At 43.4% G+C, this 25817-nt stretch overlaps 1 protein-coding gene across 3 annotated transcripts; it reads left to right on the top strand.

Annotated features, from left to right (window-relative positions):
• The first annotated feature begins 4 nt into the window (after positions 1–4).
• TNN (tenascin N) lies at positions 5–23082 on the top strand. 3 transcript variants are annotated; one of them, XM_052666158.1, is made up of 17 exons: positions 5–1300; positions 5196–5650; positions 6490–6867; positions 9251–9514; positions 10403–10588; positions 11045–11134; positions 11827–12090; positions 12910–13173; positions 13933–14196; positions 14992–15255; positions 17560–17690; positions 18219–18351; positions 19131–19282; positions 20313–20409; positions 21063–21230; positions 21917–22080; positions 22610–23082. In XM_052666158.1, the coding sequence occupies exons 2-17, from the start codon at positions 5239–5241 to the stop codon at positions 22754–22756; spliced, it is 3378 nt and encodes a 1125-aa protein (XP_052522118.1). In that variant the 5' UTR covers positions 5–1300; positions 5196–5238; the 3' UTR covers positions 22757–23082. The 3 variants fall into 3 exon arrangements, 2 of the variants coding, with proteins under 2 accessions (XP_052522118.1, XP_052522117.1); XM_052666157.1 differs by lacking the exon at positions 5–1300 and having other exon boundaries at positions 5143–5650; XR_008202241.1 differs by lacking the exons at positions 5–1300; positions 19131–19282; positions 21917–22080; positions 22610–23082 and having other exon boundaries at positions 5143–5650; positions 21063–21173.
• Positions 23083–25817: the final 2735 nt, after the last annotated feature.

Raw genomic sequence — 25817 nt, 5'->3', positions numbered from 1 at the left:
CAGCACTTCACCACTCATAGCAAAGAACTTCCCCCTGACATCCAACCTAAATCCTCCCTCCCTCAACTTCAAACCATTTCCCCTTATCCTGCTGTTACAAAGCCTGTGGGCTGCAAAGCTTCTGTGAGCATCTTCAAAGCTCAAGGTGTTGGTGACTGTTGCTCAGTGAAGTGCTCTGTGGATGCCTGACTACCATGGAAGATTACTGTTGTTTCAGGGAGAAAAAAATCAAGATTAATTCCCAGATGATATTGTTCATAATTTCTTATTTCTGCATCTTTCCGGCTGATAAAATCAGTCACTGGAAAATAGGCTTAGAAAATTAAGCAAGGAATCAGATGCACTTAATCAAAAGGCGTTTGATGTAACCAAAGGGCATTTGTGTGTTAGAACACACTGTCAGTTGTTCAGTATGTTTTTATGTTTCCTTTTGGTGTCTGTGTGCTTCTTAGGTGGTCCAGATGGATGAGGTGTGTGTGAAGCTTTGAGACGTGGGATGTTTTTGGTGGGATCCCTTGTTGAAATGGGTGTTGGTCACTGTCTAGGGTTAGGATCTGAGTTAAGGTTCAACTTAGGGTTGGGATTTGGAGAGAGAGAGAAACCGCACATCCCCATGTGAGCGGTGCTGGGAAGGGTCTGCCAAAGACGTTTGATGTGTACCGGAAGCTTTGACTTGAGGTTCCCTCTGTAGGATCCCCAGCTAGAGTAGATGTTGGAGCTTTGAGTGGGTGGTTGTTTGAGTTGGTCTCTATCCAGGTTTACTGTTTGGATAAGTTTTAATGTTTGGATTCTGGCTAGAGTTTGAAAACCAAGTGCATTTCTCCCATACGTTGGATCTGGTCACTGTCTGGGTTCAGGGTTAGGGTTTCTAAAGAGAAAGTGCACATCTGTTCTGTGAGTGGGGCTGCCAAAGAAGGTTGAGCTGTACCAGCAGCTCAGATATGTGGGTCTTTTTTGGTGGGATCCCTACTTTGGGTGGATGTTGGAGCTAGTCAGCTAGTTTTAGGGCTCAGTTTAGATTTTGACTGGTGTGTGGGGACTGCTAGGTCAAGGCCTAAACCAGTGACTGAGTAGCAAGTGAGAAGGTGTGGCTAACCCAGGGCACACAGGTGCAAGCAGTGCGCCTGTATGACTGGAAGTGGGTAGACCCAAGGTCTGTCCTTCCTCACTCTCTTTTGAGGGAGCAGGTTCTCTATTTGGTGGTTGCTCCTTCTGGAGACTTTACTGGGTCTTTGGAAAGGATAAGCCACTTAGGTCACTTCTTAGGTCATCTTCTGAACTATATCTTCACAAAAACCAAGTATGTTTCTGTTCTGATAGAAAGCAATATTGTTGCCTTCTCTTACTCTACAGTTTAGGAGAGAGAGAAAGCCCAGAGTGCCTTGTGTGTCAGTGAGGTTGGGAAGGATCTGACAAAGAAAAACAGGGTGTACCAGATGCTACTTTGAATCGTGGTTTCCCTAGTTAGTAGTTTGCACCTCTGGGTGTTGGAGCTACTCACTACCTAGGGTTAACATTTGGGTTTGGGGAGAGGAACAGAACAGAGCCCTTGTGTGAGTGGGATTGGGAATAGCCTGTGAAGGAAACTGAATTGTGATCCATTTTCGGTGGGATTCCTAGTTAGGTTGTGTATCAGAGCTGGTTACTGTCCAGGGTGTGAGTTAGGGTTTTGAGAGGGAGGGGTGGTGCAAATCTACCTTCAGAGTTTATAGTGTTTTGTTTTGTTTTGATGTGAGAAATAGAGTTTTAGTTCACATCCCCACCTAGCTATGGTAAAGTCTTCATATGCATAGATAGCCTTTGCCATCCTGAGGTTTTTGCAGACAGTTTCTCTTACAGGGAAGTAAAGCAACTGATTAGAATCTTTGCATATGTTTTATCTAAAAACTGGTATGTATAACATATGTGCCTGAGATAATCTTCTGGGTACTCAAGTAATAGTGTTGGCATTTCTTTTGCTTATTTGTAAGTCCTTCTGTGTTTGTTTTGTTGTTTTTTTTTAATTTCCTAGATAATTATAGTTTTTGTGTATTGCTCTCTTTTAAAGTATATTGTTTTTGCATTTGGTGCTGACCATGCAAAGATCTCTCATCTTTTAGTTTTTTAGAAGTGCTTCTGAATATTGGGTCCCTACAGCCACGCCAAGATGTTTTCTGCCACATGTACAGGTCTGGAAAGGCTTTTTGGCTTTGCATTTGGGGTGGAGCATATAATGAACAGGACAGGCTCTTTTTCTGCTGGTAGGATAGACTGAGTGGGGGAAACACTCTGGGCAAACGCTCAGAGACCTTATTGGTTCCTTCCATTTGATGCGTGGGGACTTAAATTCACTACGGGGACTGGTAGAGTGGTCTGGGAAGAGAAGAGAGCTTTCATCTTGCTCAGATAGGCTCTGCAAGTGGCAGATATATCAGAAGGGCATCTGAAAGTACTTGAAGGGTAAGAGGAATCTTTTAGTTTTTTTGTTGTTGTATTTTTGGTTGTTTGGTTTTTTTAAAAAATTTTTGCCTGAGATTCTTGTTTCTGAATGGAAAAACCCATCCATTCTTTCTTTGACATCCTGTAGAATATGCCTGCCATTTAAAGTTCTGAAAGCCTTTGCACAAACATCAGCAATCCTGTGTTAGGCAGATGTGTTACTGCTGCAAAATGTATAGTGTATGGAGTAGTAGTTAATATTGCTCCCAGACAAAGGGATTAAGGTTTCAAAGGTTGTTTCCTCCACAGTGGAACCACAGCTACTGAAATGAGTGTGAGTTTTGCCATTGACTTTAACAGGGCAAAGATTTAACCTGCAAGTTAATTATTTTAGAGTGCTTGTTCCTGGCAATTTCCAATTTAGGCTCTTGTTTCTGTGTGATAGTGATTGCATACAATTACAACAAACACTATTAGTACTTTTTCGTTATTTTCTCACAGAAAAGCTCTTTCTATGCTTTCTAGTGTACCTTTTCACAGACTCACTGGTGGAGTACACAGTACTATTTCCATAATAATACTACTTTATTATTCATGCCAGTTATAAAATGTGAAATTCTGTGGGTGAGTAAAATTGAGCAAATACAGATGTCTGAATGTTTTTGAACTATACATGCAGCAAAACAAAGATTTGCTTCAGGAGGGACCACTTGACTTATGCTGGAAACTAACGATTTAAGAAAAGGGAGGTAGGCAAATCATTATAAAACACATGCTGATCCTAACTAACAAAAGTGAAATTACTGTTAAGCCTCTCTACGTTTTCTAATGAGTATATATCATATCAGAAGCAGTCTGTCCTTCTTGTGGGAAGGGTTAATACATCTTGCTTATCAGACACTGCAAAAGAATTAGTGTAGCAGAATATGTATTATTCCTCCTGTGTTCCTTGAGGACCCTCCCATGGCTTTAGGATGGTTAGATATGCCCACTTTTCTAACTCAGCAGTTAGGAAACTGCCTACTCCTCTGTGTCCGGTGCTGCGGTACAACTTGGCAGCGTTTGTTCTAGCTCAGGATTGCAAAAATAGCACGATGTACCAGCCCCTGGCACTTACCAAGCTCAGGTCTCAGTCCATGGCTTCTTGCAATGTATCCCCTTTTTCTCTGGCTGCTTTCCTTCAGCTTTAATTTGTGTTGCTTCTGGTGTTGCCTTGTATACTCTTGCTGTGCCCATACATACGTGTTCTACTCTGCTGTTTGGAAAGGCTTCCTGATCTCTGGAAATTATTTCCTTCCTCTATGAACTTGTTCTGTTGAGAGAGTTTTTCATCATTCATCTGCCATGATTAGTTCCCCAGCGCTCACAATTTGATCTTTCAGTTATTTCTGTCTCTCTCTTCCTTCTGCAACCTAGATCTGTGCTGGACCTGCACTTCCTTTCTCCTCTGATTGCAAGCCCCTTTTCTCTCCTCAGTCCCATCTCCATCTGCATCATTAGGAGACACTCTGCTGGTACCCACAGCCAGGTCTTCATCAGCTCTTGCTTTGATTGTAGCAGCTTCCAGTCATGCATCTTCCCCAGAACATCATAGTGCAACGGTCTGCACGCTGTATCCTCAATTGCTGATCTGTGGGATGGAGAAAAGCTTACAGAGCTAGGCTGATGAAATCTTCCACTATAGGTTCTCTCCAGCTTTGGTTATCCTGTGCTTTGCACAGTGAAAGATGTGAGCAGGGATTCTTCCACCCCTTTCCTCAGGAGAATATTTTCTAGCTTCACAGACCTGACTTCTAGGCATTCTTTCCTAAATTCTTCCTTTCCTTGGTCTCCTGTTATTGCTCATTATGTGTATGACATGATATTCTCCACAATGAGTCAGTTAAACCCGCTCGTTTTAACAGCAGGGGAAAATCTCTTTATTACATGATGAAGAAGCCAAAATAGCTGTCCTCCTCTTTCATTATGCTTGACAGAAATCCATATGTCTGAGGGTTTTTCCTCATAAATGGTCTCCAGGCCGAGGAAAGTCTGAGATCAATTTGTGGTTCTCAGGAAGCCCTACTTAGTAATGACATCATGTTGTAACCCAGAATGCTGTTTAGCACTTAATGCTGAGAGAAGGGATTTTATCTGTGCTTTGTAGGGGCAAGGATTGGATTCTGGCTCCTCATTTCCAGATTTGGAAATAAAGGAGGCAAGGAAGAAGCCCTACCTCAGCAGCACAACATACCCTTTCTCCCCATTCCTCTTGCAGGAAATTAAATCTTCTAGGTAAGTGCTGAATGGAGGAGGAAGAAGACTAGCAAAGCAGAGTGCTGCTTGTGAATGAGAAGCAGAGATGATTGTCTTATTTAATTAATTTAAAAATAAAATGAAATCAATACCCTTTGCTGGATCTCAGTGAAGATCTTCTTGTGGACAGGCCATCAAGCTTCTAGTTGAAAATCATGCTAGCTGAGGTGCTGCTGGAGATCTCTTACTCTGACCAGAAGACACTGGTAATTGTATTGTAGAGCACTGACTAGAAGGCTGACTGTTTTAGCTGCATAGGGCTGAAAAGGGTTATGGCATAGTTAATAGTTGTGTTGGACTGCAATACTGAGTCTCGTTTAAGAAATACAAGTTTAAAGCTCCTAGTCAGGAGGGTCTGGAAGCACTCTTGATCTAATTCATACAGTGTGACTCTTTTGCAGGTACTTACCAACCTTATGCTGAATCAATGCCAGCTTTATGATTACATTTCTTACATCTTCTTTCCTTCTTTTTGAAAGCAGCTTTGCAGTTCAGGGGTCAGTGCTTCCTCTGAAAACCTACTGGATGGATTTCCAGAGCTGGTTTGCCTTCCCTGTTGGGATACTGCTATGCTGTACTCTTCAGGCATCTGCCATTCAACTTCCTGCATCTGAAAACTGCACCAGCAATGGTCAAAGAATATCCTTCAGCCATTCCTACAAGATTGACCTGCCCACATCCTCCCAGATCAAGGTAGAGGCGGATCCATTGCAGCACGAAGGCAGCAGTGGGGTGCAGCTAGATCCTGGTGAGGCCGAGGAAAATGAAGAGCAGGATATCATCTTTAGGCACAACATCCATGTGCATGCACCCAAAGCGAGCTGTGAAACTCTGGCCCATGTTAAAGATCTTCTTGAGAGGATGGAGAAGCTGGAGAAAGAAGTTGCAGAACTGAGAGAAATCTGCAGCCCTCAGAAGTGCTGTGGGGGAAGCCAGGGTATGTAACAATTGAAGTATCTGTTTTTATCTTCTACATATAGCCTGTTTTCTGCAGAGAGATGGGGACTGGAATCCTTTTGTAAGGGTTATGAGAGTGAAAAGCTCAAAGTGCAGATAGAATGGTGGTTTTGTGATTGGAGGGGAAATCTGAAGGTCCCAAAATGTGGTAGAAGACACCACTTCTAGAAACAGTGCAGAGGAAATCTCCCCCAGTCATCTCCTAGCAATGGAAGGAAAGAGTTCCTGAGTTTCACATGGGTGAGAGAGAGGATTAAATGGAGGAACTCTGAGAGAGGTGAAAATGAAGGGGGCAATTTGTTGCCATCTTTTCCTTTCTCATTTCTGTCTCCAGAATTTTGCATTTGTTGAGAACTGCTGGTTTTGTTTCTTCTTCAATACCTGTCTAAAAGAAGAGCAGTTCCTGGTGGTGGTTTTTTTGGCAATCACTTGCTCTCTATCAAATTTAGCTGCTTGGCACATGGGAATAATGAACTTTCCATTTTCATAATAACAGTGATGATAAATGGTGAGCTTAAATTACAACTCAGCTTAGAGGCTGTGGAAAGCCTTCTAATTGATTGGTGTGTTAGTGGATTTTTGCATTCCTGCTGACTCCAGACAAATGCACTGGGAAAGACAAGAGGGAGCAGGACCCTCTTTGGACCAGGGGCATGTGGTTGTGTCATCTTCAGCTCTTCTTCAGCCCATATATAGTCATAATTTAATGACTTTGAACTCACCTTCTCATCGATCTGTTCCTCAGTTTGTTTCCTTTTTTTTTTCTTTCTCTCTGTGCATCACCCTTGCTGTTGTGCATCGTGGTGCTGCTGTGGCCAGGTGTCACGCACTGCAGCAGTCACGGGATGTTCCTCTATGAGACCTGCAGCTGTAAGTGTGCAGAGGGCTGGGAGGGCAGTGACTGCTCCCGCCCCACCTGCCCCAACCTCTGCAGTGGCCACGGGCGCTGTGATGGCGGGAGGTGTATCTGTGATGAGCCTTATTTCAGTGAGGACTGCAGCCAGCAGCTCTGCCCTGAGAACTGCAGCGGCAATGGGATCTGTGACACAGCTAAAGGGGTCTGCCTGTGCTATGAGGAGTTCATCGGAGAGGACTGCAGCGAGAAACGATGTCCCGGGGACTGCAGTGGCAATGGGTTCTGTGACACAGGAGAGTGCTACTGCCATGAGGGGTTCTTTGGCCCTGACTGCTCCCAGGGTAAGATATGCTTGTGAGTTATTTCTCCCTTCTTACTTTCATTCTGCATTTCCCTTTTGTCTCTTGAGGAAGTGCTGGGCAAACCAGGCCTGGAATCACCAAAGTCCCTTCTGAGTTCCTGTTGGGACTGTACTCAGGGATGGCTGTGAGTGTCCCATGTCTTCAAGAATTGCCTGGAAAGTGTTTCTGGATCGAGAGAATAGGAAAACACAGGTTAAGGCAAAGCTAGCACATACATGTGGATAGTGGCTGAAGGAGAGAGCTTAACAAAGTACAGATCCTGTAATTAAAGATGGAACTTTAAATCTGTTTCTTGACATATAAGTGAGATAATAAAAGGTGAAATTATAGCTGCTGTAGTGTGTGCTGCTTGCTGATAAAGTAGTTGATTTGATAAAAACTTGTTAGATGAAAGATGCGTAAAGCCATTAAGTAACCACCCTTTGAAAGCAAGGGCTTTAGGAAACTCTCACAATACTCTATTATGAGGCAGAAGGATTTGCCTGAGAAGGTGGACTGAGCTCACTTTGAAGTGTGCATCCAACAGTCTCTGCTTAAATGCTGGATGGCTTGGTATATATTCTGAAAAACCTATAATCTCCCTATAACCACAAGCTGATACTCCAGGCCTTAACCCTCAACCTTGTGCCCTGAAAGCCACCTTGCTTTCTGTGCTTAGTCTAATCTTTCACAGCTGCTCAGAAAGGAGAGGTAAGTAACAACCACACACTGAGCAGCAGCTGGTGCTCAGTAGGGGTTTGCAGTGACCTTACTGGCAAGTCTTTAATGCTCCCTGTCATCCCTCACCTCTCAGACTTGACCTGTCTGCTTAGAGGCTCACCGTTTATACAGCCTACTAGCTCACATTCTTCACTGAAACAAGAGCTGCACATGGAAGTTTCACTCCTGCTATCCATTCCTCACTACTCATTTTTCTTTATGGCTGCAGCACTCTCCTGTCCTTTCAGCAGACTGGGATTTGCAGCTCAGGCCAGCACCTTTACAGAGGTAGCAAGAAGAGAACTGTTTCTCAGTGCAGCCTCACTAAGGGGCTGGCTGGCTCCATCCTTGGGTCATCTTCCTTACGCAGCACCTGCAGCTGTTTTATAGGCTGTGAAAGGGGCCTCTATTCTGAGTATACAAGTGAGCAAGCACTGCAGAGCTAGTGTATATTGCACAATCTATTTTGCTGCTGTTCCTAACAATAGGCTTTCGCTCCCAGTTAAAAAGTGTTTTAAGTCCACAATCAAATGCTTCTTGTGTCAGCACCTGTAGCCAAGTTGTCCCCTTTCTATAGCTGCCCCATTGCCTTTTCTCCTTTTCTGTTCCATTTGATTAGATTCTTGTAACCTGGGAACTTAAATCGAGCACTGTTCTTTCTGTTTGTTTGTTTTTAATGTATCTCAGATAATGAAAAAGCATCTTGTTGTGTGTTGCCATGGTAACTGGCATGTCTGATCATCTAGAACTTATTCCCAAGCACGCAACAGTATAATTAGCGCTTGCAATTCCTTGCAAAGGAAAATTGATGAGAAGGGCATGCTGAATAGCAGATACTGACTTGTGCTCTTTCTTGAGTTTCAGTTTACTGGCTGCTCAAAGATAGTGTTGTGGGATATTTGTAGATGAATAAAACAGGAATTTCAAATGACAATATCCTTAGAAGTTTGTGTTTTTTTGGTATTTCAGCATTACATGGATCTAATGAGGAACTCTGTGTTTTGATGCTATAATCAGAAAAACGGGAAAGAAAACAAAGCAGAGCTGGCTAGTCTCAGCAGAATAAGATTCTTGACAAGTCCCATGAGCCATCACTGAATCTATGAATGTGCTGTTCAGTACCTGCTCATGTATTCCATTATGGCCTTAGTCTGCTTCTGGAGGAGAAGCTACCTGTTGGAGAGGGATTAATGAGCACGAGCAGAGCCCAAGAAGGACTTGTGGCATGGCCCACAGCCACCTGTCCTCCTAATTCACGTTAGTAGGGTCTGTGGGAACCCTTTTGCTTCAGGCCAGGAGCTTCCCTTTCCATCTCCTGGACTTGGTACTCTCCAGGAGTTACTTTTCACTCCATAAAAGGAATAATAAAATAGCAACTTTTTCACTTAGATTGACAAGGAGGTGAATGTTTGCTTTGCAGATGGACTCTGAATGGGCTTGTGTCTCTACAGAGCCTGGTGGTCTCAGTTTGCACTTCTTAGTGGAACTATAGTTGTCCGTATGCAAAGAACTTCTGTATGATAGCCTTTTCATCCATTCACAGAGCAACAAGTTGTCTTCTGCTGCAGCCTGCTGAAATAGAATCCTTGTGACTTCACTGAGTCCTGGACTAGATTGTAACCCATCATCCTCATTGCGTTATTTCTGTTTGTTTTTCTTCTAGTGCTTGCTCCTCAAAACTTGCAGCTGCTGAATGCTACAGAGGATTCCATGGTTGTCAGCTGGAATCAAATGATTGATGTGGATAATTACCTCATCAGCTATTACCCAGTGGGGCATGAGACACTGGAGAAACAAGTCCATGTGCCCAAAGAGCAGCACAGCTATGAGATTACAGGTCTCCATCCTAGCACCACATACAATGTCACACTTCGTCATGTGAAGAAGGGGATTGCCAGTGAGCCCGTGCAACTACAAGCAAGTACAGGTAGGAATGGACAGACCTTTCTTTCAGATTTGAAATCTGTAGGTCTTTCATGTTAGATTTAAGCAAACAGAGTAAATGGTTTGGCTTTGTAAGATTGGAGCTTGCAAGATCCTGTCTGAATGCTGGAGAGCAGTACCTCTTTCTGATCTTATCTCATTTTTTTTGGTATTGCTCTCTTTTGGAGAATCTACTTATAGATCTGTATTTCTGGAACTGAATGCATTGCAAATTTCCTGTGTCTCCTTTTATCTTTTCCAAATCTGACTGGCATAGACACTTCTGAATTCCAGGGAATCAATGATGTTGCCCACTGCAGGAAGCATACCAAAAGCCAGCATGTTATTAAGAGTAGTGCACTGTTTGACTGGATGAAGGAGGAACTTCAAAGTAGGGAGGGCATCTTTTCTAAGTGTCACTTGCCAGACATGCCTTCAGTAGCAAACTTTCCTCATAGTCTCCTCCTAGGACTGAATGAATCAGATGCTACTGAGAACAGCGAGCTGGGTGTGGAAAGACTGAATTTGAAGCAGACTCTCTATAAGTGAATGTCATTTTATTAGCAGCTGGTAGCATGCTGTCTGCCTGCACTTGGTAAAAACATGGAAAAGTCCGGTTATTTTGACATTTTTTCTTAGCTCTAGCATAACAGGTTGAGAGCTGAGAGCCAGAGAACTCCTGAATCAGAGTGTTTTTGTGGATGAGACGACTCCTGTTGAGATAGTGGTTGTGCCATACTCACTTAAATCTTAAGTTTGGCTGAGGAAAATGGCTTAGGTCTCAGAGCAGTCATCTGAGGAGGGAGAAGGTCTGTTCAGCAACTTCCTATCTTATATTCACCTTTTGATGGTTGTGCTGCTTTTTCCTGGCATGCTTTTCTGTCCTTCCCAGTCCCATCTGCACTCAGTGCCATCTGGGTGACGGAGGAGATGGAGTATTCCCTGGAAGTAGAGTGGGAGAACCCACCAACAGATGTGGATTATTACAAGCTGAAATTCAGATCCCTGGTGGGCATGGATGAGAAGCAGGTCATGGTGCCCAAAAGCAGTGACCCCAAGAGCAGACACATCATGACTGGTGAGTACTTGTGATTATTCCATATTGGGCAGGGAGAGATGGTACAAGTGATTTTCTTTATCACAGTTCTGAGATGATTCTTCTCTGTTGTGTTCTCCTTCACCTTGAGGCCACTGTATGCCAGGATGAGATCTGCTGGGAGTCCTTCAACAGGGAGAAATTTTCTGTGCACTGTGGATAGCAGCTTTCAAGACTGACAGCTTTAATTCTATCCTTGTTACAAAATAAAGCATATTCTTTTATTTCAGAACTGGAAATACCAATGTTGCAGAAATCCTCGCTATAGTTAATATGGACCCTAATGACAAGACTGGACCAAGAATGCTTCCAAGGCATTCTCAAGACAAGAGGAAGTTTAGATAGATATCTACATTTTTAAATGCTTCTCTGCTACAAACCTAGAACTGGGGAGACTAAACAAAACAGCTTTTAAGAAAAATTACCTTCTGATTACAGGCCTAAAACCTGGCATGGAGTATGAGGTTACTGTCATACCTGTGAAGGATGATACAGAGGGTAAACCATCCTCAGTGAGTGGCAGGACAGGTAGGTGGAATGTTTCTTTTATGGTAATGATTTTACTACAGATTTTGGGGACAATTCTGTCAAGGTCACAATGTGAAAGGTACTCAGTTTACTGTTTCTTCATGCATACTGCTGTCAGGGCTGCTATTACCTCATTTAAGCTTGTTTCTTAAACACTGTAAAGCTGTTGTTTATTAAACACTAAAGCTAGCCTTGATTTTTAAACCTACTTTACTCTTAATCTGAAATGAGCTCAGGAGGTTCTGCTGGTTGAGTTCCCTAACCAGATGATTGACAAGATGACCTCACTGAAACCATGTACACATGATTTCCAATCTAGGTATGGCTGCTGCTGCTGCTGACTGCTTTGCAGCTGTTAGCTGCTAGTGATTTGTTTGGCTCCTGAGCCTAGGAACAGTAAGGAAGAGGGTAAATTCTTCCTTCCTGTATTCCCTGGCTGCAGCATCATTTTTCTGTTTATTAGACTGTGAACTGAACAGTAGTGCATGCTGAATGTTTAAACAAGTCTGGAAAACCTGTTGGTTCATTGGTGCTTCAGGCTCTTCAAAAATATGGCAAAACATTTTTGAGCTATTCATTATATTACAAAAGGAATCTTGAAGAAATTTCAGTTTCTCATGCCGTGAGAAGTATTGTAGTGGTTTAATTTATATGGACTTTCCTAATCCTGCATTTCAAAATGCTGTTCTCAGGAATTGATAGCCCAACCAATGTGGTGACAGATCGAGTGACGGAAGACACAGCCACTGTCTCATGGAATAAAGTTCAGGCTCCCATAGACAGGTACATGGTGAGATACACCTCAGCTGATGGAGACACCCGGGAAACAGAGGTAGGCAGTGAAAACAGCATCATCACCTTATTGAATCTGAAGCCAGGCATGGAATACACCATCCATATCTGGGCAGAGAAGGGACCCCACAAGAGCAAGAAAGCCAGCACCAGAGCTCTGACAGGTAAGTTGCAGTGGCAGCAGGAGTAAAATGGGTCAGAATTTCAAACACCTTTATTAATTTTACTTGTTTCAGTACAGCTTCTGTATTGCACAAGTTTAGCAAGTCAAATTCATTTAATTCTTATCAGTGTGACTGATAAGTCTCCAGCTTAGCAGAAAGTTCTTTGTGTGAGTCCTGTTGTGTGGAGACACTATGGCTTGGCACCAGTTTTGTCAGTACAGAGAATGGTTAAACACAATGAATGCTAAAGCCTTAGAACTGTGATACATTAAAAATGTCTTAAAAGTACCATCAACCACCTCCAAGATGTTCTTGTGACCTTGCCCAGTAGCAAAGTGAGATCATAGAAGTGTTGCAGAGTCAATCGTGACAGTGTTTGTTAAAAAGGAAAAATGAAATATATTCGTATTCATGGCATAAGGTAGAAATTGTGTGGGGAATCAAATCTCCTTAACAGGACAGTCATGTGGTGATAGAGATCCTCAGTTGTAAGGGCATGTGAGCAGCATCTGCAGCTCTTTTGGGAAACCCCTCAAAGCACTGCTTTGTTCATTTTTTATAATCTAGCCTGATGTATTCTCACATGGTCGTGCAGGAGCAGATTCTATTGACTACCTACAAATGTCTTTGTGCATACAAACTCTTTCCAGATCTTTGGGCACAGAATAATTTCCCAAAGCTCATCTGTTTTTCAAAATATATGTTAGTCTAATAAAATATACTGCCTCTGCCTACAAAACTTATGTTGTCTGTGTCTTCAGACCATTGTGATAACCACAGTGCTATGCTGAAACTTCTAACAAAGAATTTTACTTACAGAGATTGACAGCCCCACTAAACTGTTGACTGATCAAGTGACAGAAAATGCAATCACAGTTTCCTGGAACAAAGTCCAGGCTTTAATAGACAGATACAGAGTGAATTACACCTCAGCTGATGGGGATACAGAGGAGAGAGAAGTGGAGAAAGACAAGAATATCACCACCTTGGCAGGACTGAAGCCAGGCATGGAGTATGTTATTCACATCTGGGCAGAAAAGGGAGAACAACAGAGCAAGAAGGCCAGCACTGAGGCTGTGACAGGTAAGAGGGCAGTAGGTTGAGTGTATAAGCTACAGACTGGGTTTTTGCCTTAACATTGAATAAGTCTCTCATTTTTGTGACAAAGGGAAATTCAAGCTTAAGAGATACAATCTTTGGGTTAAAGCATCTTGCTGTGAAGCCCATTCAACTTTATCACAGAGAGATCATAATTACCAGTATGTACTACAGATAGGCTGCATGGTGATTGCTAATTGTGTTAGTGGTCTTCACCTGTGAAAATGATGCTATTCCATTCTCGCATCAATCATGTATTTGTCTGGTCTTAGTTTGGTTTGTTGGTTTATCCTTTTTCAAGGGTTAAGTAAATGCTCAGTTCCTTTTTGCAGATGGGCAACTTGATGTGCAGAGTAACAGCGTGCAGGATTTTTTTTTTTTTTTCTTGCAACAGGATAATTTGTCCAAGTTCCTCAGTTGTTCTTAGCATTTTGTTCTCTCTTCTGTGGTCAGTCCTGGTAAAGATGATAGAGTTCTCTGCCTGTTGTTGGCTTATAACATTGTGAAGATGAGTGTATCCATTACAAGCAGTTGTAAGCATTTACAAGACCCATGCTCTTAATCAGGGACTTGCTGAAGAGAAATGAGTAAAAGAGTACTTGGGTCTCTTAAAAAAAAAATAATAATGATAATAAAAAAAAAAAAATAAAGAGAGAAACCAGCCCCAGAGGGGAAGGAGTCTTGTGGTGTCACAACCCAGCCTGATTGTGACATCTTGCATTCTTGTCTTTTTCTTCTCTGCAGAAATTGACAGCCCCACTCACCTGGTAACTGATCAAGTGACAGAGGACACAGTCACCATCTCCTGGGACAGAGTTCTGGCTCTCATAGATAAGTACGTGGTGAATTACACCTCTGCCGATGGTGATACTGAGGAGATAGAAGTGGGGAAGAACAAGACTGCCACAACTCTGGTAGGACTGAAACCTGGCACTGAATATGTCATCTACCTCTGGGCAGAGAAGGGAGTGCAGCAGAGCAAGAGAACCAGCACTGAGGCAGTGACAGGTATTCTAGAAGAATCCTTATGGTTCTGTCCTATGTTGTGAAGGTGATCTGTTTCTACCCTGCCTGCTTCCTTCTGTTGCAGCCTGTATTAGACAGCAATTTATCTTGTGCTTGCTTATGATGTGGAAACATTCATACTACAGGCACTTCAAGCTTCAGGTAGAAATGCTGCCTTCTCTCAAGTCAAGAGAAAAGATTTTAATTGCTTGCAGGAACTAAAAACTGATTTAGAAACTGTCAGACTAGTATGAGCTTCATTATGCTTTGCTAAAGCATTGTAGCCCTCACTTACCAGCCATATGTGCTGGTTTTGGTCTCCAGATATGCTGAGCTCTGTAGGTGTGACTGAGTGTTGTTCCACAGTACTGTTGAATACTACTGAATACTACTGTTGAATCCTACTTAAAATTATGTGCCACTGATAAGAATGGCATTAGCCAGTGAATCAAGGCTTGGAAGGAGACAGCCCCACTTTACTCATCTTCCATAACCCAAGAGGGTGAAGAATTTTTTGAGCCCAGAATAAGTCTCTCAAGTATCAGTAATTCACTTCATGTCATGAAGGCTGTTGCTTGCAGGATCTGGATGCTTAATTAGGCTGAAAACTGGCTGCCTGGCAGCTTTCTAGAAATGAGGAAAAGAGAGAAGGTTGCTGGTCTCACTATCCTGATTAGCTTGAAGGCAGACACGGTGTCCATCATCTATATCATGGGGCTATAGAAAGCTAAAGCTTTTAAGAGCAACATGTGTGTGTTTTAGTTCCTTATACTTCGTACTTTGCACTTGACTTTTTAGAATTGGACAGCCCAAAGAATCTGGTAACTGACCAAGTGACAGAAGACTCAGCCACAATCTCCTGGGATAGCGTCCGAGCTCCCATAGATAGGTATATCGTGAGCTACACTTCTGCTGATGGGGGCACCAAGGAAATAGAAGTGGGAAAGGCTGAGAGCGTTACAACTCTGACAGGACTGAAAGCAGGCATGAAGTACACCATTCATCTCTGGGCAGAGCTGGGAAGCACGCAGAGCAAGAGGGCAAGCACTGATGCGCTGACAGGTAACTGTGGGGAGAAGAGAAGCAGAGTAGAAGAACCCCACTCGTTTGTTAATTTACATTTCCACGATCTCTCTTTGCATTACTGGGTAATGAAGATCTACTGTGGTAAATACGTTCTGGAGATAAGTGCATGATTATAGCCTGACATAACAGAAACTGCTATTAGAGGCTGCTGTAGAAGAGACAGATGTCAGAACACAGAATGGTGAGAGCTGAGTACACAGCTTATTTCACTTCTTAATCAAAAGCATGCACTGCTTTGTATGCTGCTATCAAGTGTAACAGTAACAGACATTTAACAACCAAAGTTAAACCACCTTAGACTCGGAGGCAGTTAAAAAATAATGGCTTGACTCATGACCTTAGACTGTCCTAGGAGACTTAAAAACAGGCTTAAATCTATCTTGTTCAATCAGCTATAAGGATGATGGTGTTCTGGCAATATTTCAGGGTCACTCCATATCTGTTGGCCTTGCTAATGTGCTTTTTCTTAGTTTCTGAGTCAAGCTGGTGTGAGATAGAAAAGATAGAGCTTGAACTCAGGGCAAGGTGCCAGACAGATCCCCAGTGCTTGCAGAGGGCAAGGGCAGCACGTGGAAATAAAAGGATATCTCTTAAGGCCAAGTGTCTAAGCCTGTCTTTAACTGAAAAATTTAAGGAAAATTTAAGTAAATTGAAGTGGTTTTTTTTTTCAACTAGAATGAAAATGGATGCACCTGGAAATTTCACATGAATTGAAACTGCCCAGAGAGGGAATGCATTTAGCTTCAGTAGGGGTGTTTTAGAAATATCCGTGCCCATTAAAAAATGCTTTTTCTTTTTTTTCTTTCCCTCCCCCCCTCTCCCCCATCTTGGTGGTGTTTTTCAAAAAAAAATGTGACACCTCTGGTAAAATAATCTAACTCCTGAAAAAAAACAAACACGTTTTTAACTCTACGTGATGGCTGCTTACTCACTAACATTCCTAAAATATGCTGTAGCAGGGAGCTATTCTGCAGTTATATCCTTCACCTGGGGAAGCTGCAGGAACAGTGCTGTAAAATTCAAGTCCTGCCTGGAGGCTTCCCAGCACTTGCTTCTCGTGTTGGATTTGGCACCTTTTAGCTCCCTCTTCTGTCCATGGAGTGGTACACATGTAATGAGTAACACATTATTACACGTGTAATAAGAATGGAGTCATTAATTTAAAGCAGTTGTGTAGTGGTCTCTTGTATGAAGTAGGAGTTGATTAATAACAAACAAATGCTTGCCTCAGTGAATGGTGGATTTCATTTATAATGAATAACTCAACTTTTAAGCAGCACATTCTGTCAACTTAAGAGTTAATGTCTTTGTTGATTCAATTTATCTGGTGTTTTGATTTCTTTTTTTTTCTTTTCTGTTTTTATGTCTTTTTTTTAAGCAGTAGCCCCATACTCAAGGAATGTAGAGAAGCTGTACTGTTCTATTCTTCTTGTTTATCTAATAAAGGCCAAAGTATTGGCCTTGTTTTCCTCTGTGGCCTTTTCATAACTTGTAATATTTCATTGTTGCATTATAATCACTGTTATGATTGTTCTCATAACGCTCTCCAAGATCTGAGAAGTGTTATTGCTTGGCTTATACAGAGAAGAACTGAATCAATGAGCAAGCTAAGTGGCATGCTTGTCACCTCCCATGGAGGTCCATGGAAGAACAGGAAAGTGTTCTGAATTATTCAGTTCTAGTTTGCTATAAACTCAGGCATTCTTCAGGGCTGGAGCACTCTTCCCTCAAGGCTAGCACTGCCCACCAAATGCCTTCTTTCTAAAATTTGGAAGGCCACACAGTCCTACTGCTTAAGTTGTTTTCTCTAAGACGTTCCCAAAACACCAGAATAGCAAGCATAGGATGAAAATTTGAGAGAGGCTGCTTCCATTGTTTTTACTTCCAGATGAGCTTAGCAATTTGGTTTTATCACGAGGGAAAGCACTGGAGCCTTGTTATGGGTATCTTGTAAGACAGATGCTTTTTGACACCTGCTGTGAATTAGTGTTGCTTAAAAATAATTGTCAGACTTCTCAGACAGATGAATCGGGAGCTTTCAGCCCCTGGGAGTCTCTATACAGCTGAGCCAGTTGCAGGGCTCACAAAACCACAAACCAAATCTGTGATGATCTTGCCATGGTTGCTGTAAGCTTCTGTTGCTTGCAAACTTCACTGAGTGACTTCCGTAGTTTCCAGTTCACAGGATGAGGCATTGCAAAGCTCAGCCCAAGTTTAGCACAGGAATTGCTGTATTTCTTTTATGCAGAGGGACTTGAATTTTCTTTTCTTTTTCAATAGAGATTGATCCTCCCAGGAACCTCCATGTATCTGATGTGACTCAGACTACTGGTGTAGTTACCTGGGCTCCTCCTGCAGCACAGATTGATGGCTACACTCTGACCTACCGGGGTCAAAATGGCACCAGCAAGGTACAGTGAATTCCTCAGCCCTGCAGAACTCACTGACATCACCCTTATGGTTATAGGCTCTGACATTTGAATCTTGTGGGTATATGGACCACAGGTAAATAATTTTGAGGTGGAATCTATGCTATTATTAGCCTGGGGAGGCAGAGCCTGAGGAAAAGTGCTACTGTTATGAGTAGAAGCTGTGGAGAGACTCTGAGACAGTGGATACCACTTTCCAGCAGATCTTCAGGACGCAGAGAACAAGTTTACTGCTTCACTTTCCTTTTCTAACTTGTTACTACATGAAAAAGCAGCATTAACCAGGGACACAGTGTCTTCAGTATTTTAACAGTGTTTATTGAGACCCTGCATCAAACCTTTCTCCTGAGGAAATGGATTTCATGTCTTAAAGATATGCAGCTAGTGTATGCCTATCTGAACTCCTACAAGAAAAGCCTATAAATAGTTACTGAGTGTGAGGCACTGTGGTCCAGAAAAGCTAAGTGTTGTACAGAGTTGGGTTGATCTTCAGTCTGTTTTATTTGGCAGGAAGTGCAGCTGGGTCCTAGGGAACAACAGTTTGTGCTGGAAGGACTGGAACAAGGAACAAAGTACACTGTGTTTGTGATGGCCTATAAGGGAGATCACCAGAGCAGAAAGACAGTCGGTACCTTCTCAACAGGTAGGATTTGGTCTTGAGTGTTGCACTTGCTCCGTGGGCTCTGCAGCTGTTGTGTCTTTATGGTTGAGGTCTGAGAAGGAATTCCTGTTCTGGGAAACAATGTGATCAGAAGCAAATTGTTTAGTGAGTTGAAAACTTGTCTTCTGGCTGGGTTCTGTTCTAAGCCACACTGTCCAGAGCTTTGGAATCCCAACAGGATAGTGCAAGAGGAAATTGCCCACACTGGTCAATGCTTCTGCCAAACCCTGCTGGTCAAGTGCAGGGCAAAGCCTCCTGGTGAGTTGCCATTGGGCAGGAGAGAAGATAACGGGCTAGGGATTTTTCAGCACTGTCACAGTAATGACAGGCCAGCAGTTGTGTAAGTACTGTTGTGGTCCTGAGTAGCTGCCTGGTTGTTTCCAGAGATCAGGAAATGTATGCCTGGATGCCAGCAAGTCAAATATTCTCATGCCTTGATGTGGGTGCCTCTTATACTGAGCTGGTCCTCACAGAGGCTGCCAATTGTGGGTAGGTTGTGAGATGCGGATAAAATGCCTTTTTACTGGCGTTCCCACTTTCACAAACCAGGGTTTCTCTTCCTGCTCTCACTGTGACCCAAGGCAGCATCTCCTGCAGCCTCTGGTGACCCCATCTATGTTTCAGCTTCCGAGCAGTGGGGAAGGCTGCCAACCTGCTGATGCAGCTGGGTGCTTTCTTTACTTCTCTTCCAGTACTGTTGTCCATAAGAGATTCCTAGGGGTGTGAGATGGCTCCTCCAGCTTTGCTCTCTCTTCTCCCAGTTAGCTCCCTCTACCCGTACCCTGCGGACTGTGCCCAGATGCAGCAGAATGGAAACATCTCCAGCGGCCTGTACACCATTTATCTCAATGGCAATGGCAGCAGGCCCATGCAGGTGTACTGTGACATGACCACTGATGGAGGCGGGTGGATAGTGAGTGATTCTCTGCTACTTTTTAAATTTTTTTTAATGAGCATCATCAAGTGAACCTGGTAATGGGCTTAGCTGATGTTCCTTTTGGTCTACTGTGCTGTATTTCAGCTCCTCCTGTGATGGAGGAGCATGTTTTAGGAAGGGAGCGGATGCTGTTGTACCCTTTCAGACCGAGAGCAGGAATACTGTGGAAGGCTGGATGGCTCAGAAACAAGGGGATGCTGAACTTTGATTGCTTAGTCATGAATGTGACTCAAGGCTTATATTATTCCTGACTGAGGCAATGCCAGTTTGACGTTACTTCTTGCTAGCTGGGCACACGAGTTTTCTATGAAAGTGCAAGGCAAGGTAGAGCAACTTAAAAGTCTTTTGTAATGAATGAACTAAGCTCTGTTATCTCATCTTGACCACTGTGAAAGGCTACAAGTATGGACAGTTAATGCAGTTCAGCTGATGATCATATTTTAAATGCTAGAACTGTGAGCATGCCCCTGGATGGAGAGCAGCTGGAGGCAGAAACACAGACGCTTTGAGGTTGTGAATTTGTATAAGGGTGAGATAACGAATCTGAGATTCTCTGATAGCTGACTCCATACACAAACAAATAAAAATATCTTTATTCACTTCTTTACCTTTTATTTTCAGTGATCCACTGAAACAAATTGTGTGTTACTGCCTGTGGCCCACGGATTCTGGTGAAATTTAGATACCTAGGTGTCTCTGTGGGTTTTGACCCTAAGCCTGACTTGTCCAGGTGCTGAGATCACACTGGGATTTTTGCTGCCCTCAGGCATTTGTGGAAAAGTGCAAAATTCGCACTACAAAGTACTCACCCCAGGTGCTTCTGTGCAATCAGAAAATGGTAATGTATCCTGCTCAGTTGCAGCATACCTTTTAACTAGATGCATCTGTTCCCAAACAATTCACCTTTCTGCCTGTACTTGGATCAGGATGAGGATTTTTCACCCCCACCTTCCTTGACTCTCCAATATCTGCCGTGAGCTCTCACTCAGCAATCCTTGCCTTGCAGGTGTTTCAGAGGCGGAGCAGTGGTGAACTGGATTTCTACAAACGCTGGAAAAATTATGTGGAAGGCTTTGGAGATCCCACTGGGGAATTTTGGCTTGGTACAGTACAAGGGTGTGACTGCTGAAGATCAGCTTTGTAGAGGCGTCTAAATGCTGAAATAGACTGAGTCTGCAGTCCTGACTTGTCAGCTGTTATGTCTTTCTTAGAAGTGCCATTTAAGCCATGAGTATCTCTGAAGGCCAGCTAAGTCTTTCCACTGGCATCTTTGGTATTTATAACAGTCCCAGAACAAGGCAAACTGAGGAAATATTTATTGCAGGCATACATGCTCCTATGCAAGGAGAAATAAAGACATTGTGTTAATGAAAATGCACAGTCTAAGCTATTACACAAAACATAGTGTGCTCAGTTTTTTTCTGTTAGATAACTGCTTGCATCAGAGAATCCAGCCCTAAATAAGCCAAGGTCTTTGGGGCAAGAGTCTTTGAATGTTCTTGGAAAAATACTGTTGCACAGTCTGTCCTGTGCTGCTTTAAACTGTTTTTTGTTTTTCTTTTTTTCTGACATTGCTATCTCTTGCCAGAAAATGGGATAAGACAGCATAAACTTGGCACAATGTCATGACAGCATCAAGCAATATGGGAGGCAGGCAGGAAATAGCTGATCGAACCAAAATGGCCACGGGGTGAGATTCCAGGACTGCAAAGGTGAACAGGCCTTTCCCTTTTAACAGTAGTTTCCTTCTTTCTAGGTCTTGACCAGCTGCACAATCTCACAAGCAGCAGCCCCATCCACTATGAGCTGCGGGTGGATCTGCGGACAGCCAACGAGTCTGCCTATGCTGTCTATGACTTCTTCCAGGTTGCCTCGAGCAGGGAGAGATACAGGCTGTCCGTGGGGAATTACAGAGGCAATGCTGGTGAGGAGTGCCTGAGACTTGCTCTGTCTGTGCCATGCAGGGGAGCAAGTGCTGGGATTTAAGTATTTGTTTTACCTGTAGTGTGGGAGCTCCTTAGTTCAAGTTAGATTGCATGTCCCTCCTTTTGAAGAGAGAACTCTGTATTTCCCAGGAGGACTGAGGAGATGTACCCCTCCAGACTTGTCTTCTGCTGAGGACACGATTAAGCTGTTCTTTCACAGAGAAGAGAGCTGCTCTATGACCCATTGAAACACCACAGCTGAACAGGCAGACCTGAAGCATTTTCATGAGATTATCAATTCACGGAGGAGCAACTTCTGGGGCTCCCCAGCTGAGAAGTGCAAAGAAAGTGGCTTTTGTTCAGAAGGAGACTTTGCTAAGCAGTAGTAGTCCTGGTGCTGGCTTCTGCCACTAGTAAATCCTTACCACTGCTATTGTGTCCATAGTCTTCCACTTATCCTTTGTTACCCTACTGCCCTGAGATTGAGATCTTCAGGCCCAGAGGATGCAGTCCATGAACGTGCCCTCTAGCAGCCAATTTGAAATTATTTTCTACATCTATTGAGTGCCGTTGCTTTTTTCCTGACAGGTCTTCTGTGTTCTGCCTAACGAAGGCCGTATGAAATGCTCGGGCTGAGCCACTGCACACCCTTACTCTTACCCATGTCTGTAATCCTTTCTCTTAGGAGATGCAATGACTTACCACAATGGCTGGAAGTTCACAACGTGGGACAGAGACAATGATGTGGCTCTCAGCAACTGTGCTCTGACGCACCATGGTGCGTGGTGGTACAAGAACTGCCACTTGGCCAACCTCAATGGGAAATATGGGGAGAGCAAGCACAGTGAGGTGAGTGGCAGAGCTTTGACTGTCAGCTCTTCTCTCTAGCCTGGGAAAAACATATGGAGGGAGGAGCTGCAGCAGGACAGGTTGCCCATGCTATTTGAACTCATTTTGTTTTAAAGGATAATGACCCATAAGGAAACTCATGGATTCTAGAATCTGAAGGGCTTAAGCTCACAACCTGTTTCTTGTGGTGGACAGAGACACCTAAGGTGGAGCTGTCTTAATTTCAGAGAAGAACAGGGAAAAGAAGTCGGATGCTTTCAGTGTGTTCCTTGTTTACATCTCATTGTACAGCCTGATTTGTGCTGGAAGATAACACAGTCCTGTTGAGCTCCAGATTGTATGGATAGAGATTTAGTTTTGTATTAGGAGCATCTAGAATACTGACTGTGGTTATGGTTTAAAAAAAAATCTGGTGGAAAACAGCGTCTCTGTTTGTGGAAAGATGAAATGGCATTAGAAGGGGCAGTGGCAGACTCCAAACACCTGGTCTAAGTATTTTACTAAAAGAAATTATATGATCTTTTTGCAGGGGGTGAATTGGGAGCCATGGAAGGGCCATGAGTTCTCCATTCCTTTTACTGAGATGAAGATTCGTCCTCAGTCTTCTAGTAACGAGTCAGTCTTGGCAAGGAAGAAGAGATCTCTACCAGGAAAAACGAGGCAGATCAGATTTTAAATTGTCCTCTGTGCGTGACAGCACCCAAAGATTATGATTTGGTATTTCTTAACAAAATTAGGTTTGGATGACTTCCTCCGCTACTTTGGAAGCAGCTGCTGACCCAGCTTGGACCCAGAAGTCTCTGAATCTGCAGCCCAGCCTGTTTCCAGCCTTTGGAGGTCCTGGTGGGTGCTCTGTCAGAGACTGGGAAGGGACCTGTGGGCGGCATGCCACTTGTAGCTTTCCTGGTTAAACGTGACAAGGACCTGCTTGATCCAATGTGTGCAACTTTTATGAATTGTTCGTAAAACAAGCTTTAACATGTTATTGTTTCTCAAAACCCAGCTTGCTGACTCCTGATTTTTGTCCTTCTGACTTCTGTCCAGTTCAGACTTCAAAGAACTTCATTTTGATCTCACTGAAAAATGAAATCTTTCTGATTTACATTAGAGAGCTTTTCTGAGACTGTTTTCTCCCTCATCTCTTGGTCAGTGGTTCTCTTTTTCCGTTCCCCTCATCATTTGGAGTGCAGCACTTCTTTCTTTTTCTCCAGTCAAGGCACTGAGATTTGGGAAATGTTGTCAAGCTGCTGACAACGGGCCTCATTAATGCAAGCAAAGCCTGTAGTCTGGGTTCCTCAACCTCCAATACAACATCTTTCCAGGGTAATATCCTGATATATATTTAGCTTGTTTCCTCTTATTTCCCAGCCAAAGAAAAGCCTGAGGAGACATGCAGTAAAGGAATGTTCACACTCCCAGGTGATGCCCCAAAGAAGGTAAATGTAAGGGCTACTCTCCTCCGAGCGTCTCACAATCACAAACCTCTGTATAATCCTTGCTCGATACAGACTGTGAAGAAAATTCTCCATGTGACCATCCCATCTGCCAGCCTCTGCTTTTTCATTAGCAGTGTAGATAGATAGCGATGTTGAAAAGGTAATGTTTGTCATCCAGCCCGAAAATTAGCATCACAGAACTAAATGGACCTGCACACTCTCCCTTAGGCTTTTCTTTCAGGGTGTCTGGAGATTCAGGTAGGCTCCAGTAGCTGTTTTCACATTTAGCTGTTTTCTTTATGGTCTGAGGAAAAAAAAAAAAAAGTCTTGCTTTCTCGCTCTGAGCAGATATTTAAATTCTGGACCACCAGCCTCATGCAGGGGAGAAATAGGAACTCACCAAATGATGCTTACTTAAAGGCTTGCTTGTCTGAGCAGATTGGAACATGATTGTCCTATGCTTTAATGGCTTTTTCTATCCCAGTGCTAAGCTGACTAATACATTTTAAAGAGTCCTCAGACTCTGAAGAAGCAGTAAAATTGCAGATAAAGGAGGTCTTAAAATATTTCTGTCTTCCTTGCTTTGAGTGTCAGAATTATTATTCTTTCTCAATTTGAACTAAGCTTAATTTACAGAGGTGGAGCAATACCCAGGCCTGTAGCATTGCAGAGCAATGTGGAAAAACTAGTGCTGTGAAAATTAGTTCTCTAGAATTTCCAAAATGGGGATGGGGGTCTGTGTGATCTCTTCATTACTTGATACTGCAAAGAAGGTAACTGATCTTTGGCTGCCAGGACTTTGCTGAGGTGAGCTAGCCAGGGAGTTGTCTCTCATAAGTGAGGTCTAAATTCTTTGTTTTACTTCCATTTCCATGCTACTTGCATGAGTGGGCAGGCAGAGACTCAGCAGAGATGCATTAGGCTATCCATTCCCCTTGGCATGAGCAAAGGAGGAAAGTTGCACTTGAAGCTGCAACTCTGTCTTAAGAGCATGAAGGAAGGAAATGGGAAAAGGAGGGGGACAGTATTGTGCTGAAGTGGTTCCTCTGCACTGCCCAGATGAGGGCAGGTTTCACTTTGTTGGTCAGCCAGAGAGCAGGTAACTGAGGGGGACTTGAGGATTAAATGTTTTACACTGAGCCTCTAAAAGCAAACCTATGCTCTAAAAGGTAACAGATGTGATCTCTCCCAGCAGCACTTTCGTGTGCACACTGCAAAGACAAAGCTCAATTGCGTTCCAAACCTGAATCTTACCTGGGAGCAGAGAATGTTCTCTTAAGAAGGCTGAGCTTTGTATTTTAGAATGAAAAGAAAGGTACCTTACTAGCAGCTTCTGGATTGGCACTTGTTTCTCTGAAGTGCAGGCCTGTCTCCTTCACTAGGAAGGGTAGTCAGGGACCACTGCTTACATGGGAAGCCAGTATTTCCAGACAGCCACAGGATGGCATCCTCTCTTCGTGCTGCTTTAGGAGAACCAGTCCTGTATCCAGCTGGCCTCCACGGAAAGATGTTTTGAGGGCTAATCAGACTGTATCACAGATTTAAAGGTTGGGACTGCTCTGATAAAGCAGTTTCTTTGACTGCAGGAGCCGGCTGGTCTGGTTTAAAGATTTGGGCTTCCTGGAGTAGTCCAATTTAAATTAAAAAAAAAAAAAATTCACATCCTCCTAGTGCCCTTGTTTTGTTGCTGTACCCAACCCCTAACGCCTTAGGACCAGAACAACTTCTCAAAGCCTCTGCCTTGCTGGAAAATCACTTAAATTTCATAGACAGAGGGGTTTGCAAATGCCTGGGGTAGAATTTGAATCCTAGAAAGAAGATTTGCTGTCTTGGCATCACTGAATTGACCAGGACTATGCAGCTGATGGGTCATGCAAACCCAGCTCTATCAGGGTCTCAGCATGGCCACTGCTCCATCCAGAGGGCTGGACTCTGCAAAATGCTGCTGTTGGGGAGAGGTGGCTGCTTCCTAAAGGCATTGGACTCTGTAATTCAGCATTCACTGGGCCACAGGAGAAGATGGGAGTGTCTTACCACAACGGGCACTTGGTTGGAAAGTAGCCAAACTACTTTTGGTTGCTGCTTCAGGCTTCGTTGACTGAAGAAATAGGGGAATGGTTACTGAGAATCCAATTCTTCCCTCCTAATGGGACTTCAGGGACTATATGGGGCAATTCTGGCACCCTTTCAATCCCTGGGGCTGTTCCAGGGAACAATCAAAAATTAATATCAGCTTCCTGCCACCCCCCACCTCCTCCTGCCAGTCCTTCCCAGAGCTCTGTGGCTTTTGTGCAGGACCTC

The sequence above is a fragment of the Tympanuchus pallidicinctus genome, unplaced genomic scaffold (assembly GCF_026119805.1).
Source record: "Tympanuchus pallidicinctus isolate F22 unplaced genomic scaffold, pur_lepc_1.0 scaffold7, whole genome shotgun sequence".
Classification (NCBI taxonomy): Eukaryota; Metazoa; Chordata; class Aves; order Galliformes; family Phasianidae; genus Tympanuchus; species Tympanuchus pallidicinctus.
This window is presented reverse-complemented; position numbering and strand designations above follow the sequence as displayed.